At 35.0% G+C, this 6422-nt stretch overlaps 1 protein-coding gene across 1 annotated transcript; it reads left to right on the forward strand.

Annotated features, from left to right (window-relative positions):
- The first annotated feature begins 4561 nt into the window (after positions 1-4561).
- LOC140837167 (metalloendoproteinase 2-MMP-like) lies at positions 4562-5997 on the forward strand. The gene has a single exon (XM_073203223.1). It carries the CDS (start codon positions 4782-4784, stop codon positions 5868-5870), a length of 1089 nt encoding a protein of 362 aa, XP_073059324.1. The 5' UTR covers positions 4562-4781; the 3' UTR covers positions 5871-5997.
- Positions 5998-6422: the final 425 nt, after the last annotated feature.

Genomic DNA, 6422 nt, shown 5'->3' on the forward strand with positions numbered 1-6422 from the left:
AGTTCTTGATTAGTAGGTGATTCTGGAACGGGTCACTACAGATTCGTCCCTTCTCGAGAGAGTTTATATGGGCGCACGATAGCTTTCTTTACATTAATGGCTTCAGACTAGAAACTGAAGATCTGGTAAAGTGTTTTATCGGCATTAGGGAATCATAAACCAACATTGGAGGATTTTTCTTTTTCTGAGAGATGGATCTGCTACTCGATCTCAATCAAATGACTTCATAAAAACTCATGAGACCGTCTCACAAGAGACTTACTCATTGACAATTTTACATTTGATGATGAGTGGTCCCAAAATTTTGTCAATATTAATATTTTTCAAAATGTTTGCGCATTCATTGGCATTTAGCTCATTGTAAAAACAGGATAATTATACATTAATTGACGGGAAAATATTTTATTTCCACTGACTTGTTCAGTTTTGGATTTTGACCCATTAAATTTTCAAATATTGGTTTTTGTAAATTAAAAAAGTTCAGTCATTTTTTGCCTAAATGCTAACGAAACATTAAAAAATAAAGTGACATCGGAAATTGTTGGTTTGTTTTGATGTACGTCAGCGATATAACCAAAGTAATAAATATAAAAGTTAACACATCAAAATCAAACTTTGAAAACTCAATAGACCAAATCTAAAATAAAAATATAAGTGGACAAACTTTATTTTTCCTTAATTGATTTTATAATATTTGAGCTTCAGAAAAAACAATACATGTCATCTCGTTGAGTTTGTCAAATGATTACTCTGCAAACTCCAAACAAAAAGTTCGAAGAATTATCAATGTCTAGGAATCTTTTTAACCGCTTCTTATCTGTTTCTCTACTTTAGGCCATCTCCAACCCATTACACTATCTTAATGTCACACTAACTTTAAAATAATGTAATTTTTACACTAAATCTAAAACTCATCTCCAACCCATCAACTCTAAACTCTACACCAAAAAGAATATTCTCTGAATATTCTCTATTATTTTATTCACAACAAATAATTTATTTCACAAAATATTTTTAAACACAATAATTAAAATATCATTAATATCTAAAATAATGTATATATCAAATTCATTATAAATATACATGAATTAAAAATTTAATTAAATATTTTTTTGAATTACGTTAACTTTTTTTAGTATTTAATAGTATTATTTTAAATACTTAAGCTTAATACTTAAAAAAACATAAAAAAAACCAAAAAAAAAAACAAAAAAAAAAGGGATTTATGCTATTGCTACAGTATTGCACAAAATACTGTAGCACACCACAAAAATGGAGTAGGAAATGATGTTGGGTTGGAGAAGAAAAATTCACACTATGATGGAGTATTACATCAACATGGTGATGGGTTGGAGATGGCCTTAGGGTAAAAAAATATTCTCATATTTACTTGTAATAAATTTTTTTTTAAAAAATTAGAAGCTGAAATAGTTTTTAGATTTAATAAATAACATTTTTTTATTATTACTACAACACACGCAAGGAGGGGGATCATATCGAACCCAGAGAACCGACTAATCCTGTAGGGGATGAGACCATTGAGCTGCAAGCCGGTTCGCAACAAATAACATTTTTAATACCTAAAATCATCATTTTACAACAATCAATGACAATGTTTTGAAGATATTTCATGACCACACAACCCTTCCACACATCATTTTGACATTAAGCACCTAATACTTTTAAAATTCGACGTACAATAGATTTTTGTCCTTGTTAAAAATTGGGTCGTAATTGTTTGAATAAGTTGGTTCTTTTTCACTTTTGGTTTTCTTTTATCGAAATATTGATATGATGTCGGACAAATTAGAGCTATCTCAGACTACAAAACCGAAATGATCAAGTTCAATGACCAAAACGCTTTTTTAATTAATAAAATAATCGAAAAAACCAAAAATTTATTATTTTACATTAAAATTAACATAATCAAAACATAAACTATCCGAGTAACGAAAAATGAACCAAATACCAAAGACTAACCTGCATCTCACAGATGAACAATCCCCCACCCGTTGGACGAAAATCCCACACGAGGGACACCTCATCCAACCCTCCAGCGCCACCAGCCTTCTCAATTTCTCATTCAACTATTCATCATTTTGGTATCATATTTTCTCAAATTTCAATATTAAATATAACATATTAAAATTGAAATTTGACAATACAGATTACTAAAATCATAAAAAGATTAATATATTTGACCGAAATTTCAATTTTATACTAATTGATTGTATAATTTTAGCTTCAGCAACAAGCCATCTCGTTGAGTTTGTCAAACAGATTACGCTGCAAAGTCCAAACAAAAATTTGAAAACGTCTGGAAAAATCCTTCCCAAAAAAATTATTTCTTCTCTCAAAAATAAAATATAATCAATTAATATTCTTTAACGCAATAACCTGGAAAAAATCTAAGTTTTTTCAAATATATATTATTTATATTCTTAACGCAATTACTTGCAATACAAATTAGTTAGGACATTCTCGCTTAAGAAAATGTTGAGAGAATCGAATTTATGTCAAGCGTTCATCTATTTAATCAGAAAAGTCACTGTTTTGTCCATATAGGACCCGATAAGTTAGGTGACAAACATTTTTTTTAAATTAATCAAACCCACCACCCCTTGTAGTTCGCGCATGTCGACCGCCCCAAGTTCCCACCACACTCTATGCGTAGAGATGGCAATAGGCCGGGGCGGGGGCGGGTTTGCCATTCTCATCCCCATCCCCGAATTCCATCCCCACCCCCATCCCCGTCCCCATCCCCGCTTTTTCGGGTTCGGAGAATCCCCGAACCCGAAACTTCGGGGATCAACATCTCATCCCCGTCTTCATCCCCATTTCAAAAATATTAATATGGCAATGGATTCGAAGATTTTCTCAAACCAAAATTTATTATTATCTATTATTATTAGAGATAATATTAATATTAATATTAATAACAATATCAATATTAATAATAATAATATTATTAATATTTTAAAAAACAATATTATTATTATATTATTAATACTAATAATACTATTATTTTATTATTGATATTATTTTCGGGACAGGTTCGGGGATTTCGGGGATGGGGATAATAATCTCATACCCGCCCCGAACTATATCGGGGATTTAAAAAAATCCCCGAACCCGAAACCAAAATCGAAAAAATCGAGGATCCACATCCCCGTTTCGGGTTTTTCCCGCGGGGCCCCAAACCAGTGGGAAAAATTGCCATCCCTATCTATGCGGGAAATAGCATGTATAATAACCCATAACCGCCCCCTCGCAGAGTACGTCGCACCATCGCAAGAAGAAGGATCGGCCGACGAGCGGGGATATATATACTGATCCTCGAGCTTGAAGCGGATGTACTTGGTCAAGCAGTCGGTGCAGAAGGGGTGCTCGTATTTTTCAACATCAAACCAATATAATTAAAAATAATATTTTTATGTATAATCATAAATTAAATTTAATATTCAAACCATAATGAAGAAATGATAAAATTGGGAATTATCATTTAATCATAACATAATCTTTGTCAAAATTAAAGAAGTTACTATTTATCTATCATTATTTCAAATTTTATATAAATACTTTAATAATCATATAATTGTTTTAAAAACTGAACTGAACTAGTCGGTTTGACCGAAAACTACCACGAGTCCGGTTCAAACCTAATCTGAAAACCGTTTTACGGTCAAACTAGTCAGAACCGATCAAGAATTGGTCATGTTCATCACTTTTTAAATTGTAATCCGATCATTTTAAATTGTAATTCGATCACAACAAACCCCGTAAATTTCAAACTTTTCGCTAGAACACCAATATCTTTCACTCCTAAACAAAAATAAAAAATAAAAAATGCATCACGTTTCATTTATTGGTCACGCCAGATTACCAAATTAATTTAATTTCTTGGTTACATTCTTCTGGAAATAATTCGCTAGCAGTCAGACTAATTATAAAATTGAGTTGAATGGAAGATCAGAGATGGGAATATAAATGGAGTTTAAAATCTTGATCTCGTGGGATTTAATAGTAATTAAAATAAAACAATGCGAGACTTATATCCAACAAAATTGACAATTTTGTATGGCTTGCTCCCAATATTAATTTTTCAAAATGTTAGCTCGGGCATGGACACTCGGCTCATTGTGTTCAAATTGTAGTAGTATATATTAATTATAAAATGTGATGTATATAGATTTAAAAGTAGGCCTCTTATGAAACAATTTCACGAATCTTTATCTGTGAGACATGTTAATCCTACGGATATTCGCAATAAAAAATAATAATCTTAGCATAAAGAGTAATAATTTATCATGGATGACCCAAATAAAAGATTCGTCTCATAAAATACGATCCGTGAGACCGTCTGACACAAGTTTTTGCCCAGATTTAATGTCGAAATTACACTCAAACTCCAAACAAAAGTTTCAAGAATTATCAGTTTCTAGAAGAATAAATGGCTGAATGACCGACATTAAAAAAATATTAAATCTTTTTAACAAATTTATTTTTAGAGCTGGTCAGATATTTTGAAAAATTTATATGTTTCAGATAATAATAATTAAATAAAATGTTAGAAATGAGAGAACCTGGAAGGAATTGGTGTTGGGGGGAATAATTTAATAATACATGTTGAATTTTCAAATAGACTCAGTCTGTCTTCTCTTTCACACGATTATATCAGCACCATTAATCTGCCGTCCTCCGTATCATATTTATCTTTAAAACTCGATCATCTCCATTTTATTGCAGAATATTTCATCCGTTCTCTGTCACTCGCGAGGAAGATGAAGTTACCGTTGCTGATAATCTCTCTGCTGATCTTTTTCGTCAATCCAGCTCCGATTTCGGCACATTTCTTCCCCAATATCACATCAATCCCGGCATCGTTGATCCCCAATGGCACAGGTTGGGAGGCGTTTAACAATCTTGCGGGCTGCAGACATGGGATGAAAGTCGATGGGTTACCTAAGCTCAAGAAATACTTCCAGTATTTCGGGTACCTTAATTCTTCTTACGCGGATTTCTCCGACGAATTCGACGACCCCTTCGAGTCCGCCGTCAAAATCTACCAGCTCAACTTCAACCTCGACACCACCGGAGTGATAGATGCGCCGACTTTGAAGCACATCGTGCAGCCCCGATGCGGCAACCCCGATATGGTCAACGGGACTTCCACAATGCGTTTCGGGAAACCACCAAGCACAAATTCGACGATCCACACGATTGCCCATTACTCGTTCTTCCCCAACCGACCCCGATGGCCGGCCAGAAAAAGTGAGCTCACGTACGCCTTCTCTCCGGAGAATCAGGTGCCGCCAAACGTCCAGAGCCTGTTCACACGCGCTTTCGACCGGTGGTCAGAGGTGACCACGCTGACTTTCACGCAGATTACATCGTTCCGGCAGGCGGACATCAAGATCGGGTTCTTCAGCGGCGACCACGGCGATGGCGAGCCGTTCGACGGGGTCCTGGGCACGCTGGCGCACGCGTTCGCGCCGACGGTTGGGAGGCTGCATCTGGACAACGACGAGAACTGGGTGATCGACGGCGACTTCATCAACGCCGCCCCGCTGTCGGCCGTGGACCTCGAATCGGTGGCGGTTCACGAGATCGGGCACTTACTCGGGTTGGGTCACAGCTCGGTCGAAGAATCGATAATGTACCCGAGTATTCCATCGGGTGTGAGGAAAGTGGAGCTAGCAAACGATGATATTACGGGTATCCAAGAGCTATACGGGTCGAACCCGAACTACAATGGGTCGGGCCCTGTTTTGACTCCACGACAGGATAGGGATTCCAATTCGGGTCATTCGTTGTCGGGTCGTGGGGTTCTCTTTATTGTTGTTGGATTATTTTCTTTATTATTTGTTTGATTTTTTAAAATATATTTTTTACTAATTTTTTTTTGTGGAGATAGCTATTATTTTTCCTATTGTTGTAATATTCGTATATATGTCGGATTTTTTTTAATTGAAATTCTTCTTCTTTTTTTGGGTTCAACTTTGCAAGTGCACTGCTCAAGCAGGATTAAAAGGCATATATTTTTAATTTATTCAAACATACTTATGTTCTCTACTGTATCTTTAACCTTTCTTTGTAGTTATAAGAATTATCTAGAATATTTGGAAAGAGTAAAACAATCTAGTTGGTAAAATGTTCAACAAAACCTATTTTTATCATGAGTGAGTCTCATGTGAGACTGTCTCACGGCTCTTAATCCGTGAGACGGGTCAAGCCTACCCATATTCACAATAAAAAGTAATACTCTTATCATAAAAAGTGATACTTTTGTATGTGTGACCCAAATAAGAGATCCGTCTCACAAATAAGACTCGTGAGACCGTCTCACACAAGTTTTTGACTTTTATCATTAGATGATGATCATGATTTTAACCATCCATTATAATTCACGAGTACTATAAAAT

The sequence above is a fragment of the Primulina eburnea genome, chromosome 7, assembly GCF_022965805.1.
Source record: "Primulina eburnea isolate SZY01 chromosome 7, ASM2296580v1, whole genome shotgun sequence".
Classification (NCBI taxonomy): Eukaryota; Viridiplantae; Streptophyta; class Magnoliopsida; order Lamiales; family Gesneriaceae; genus Primulina; species Primulina eburnea.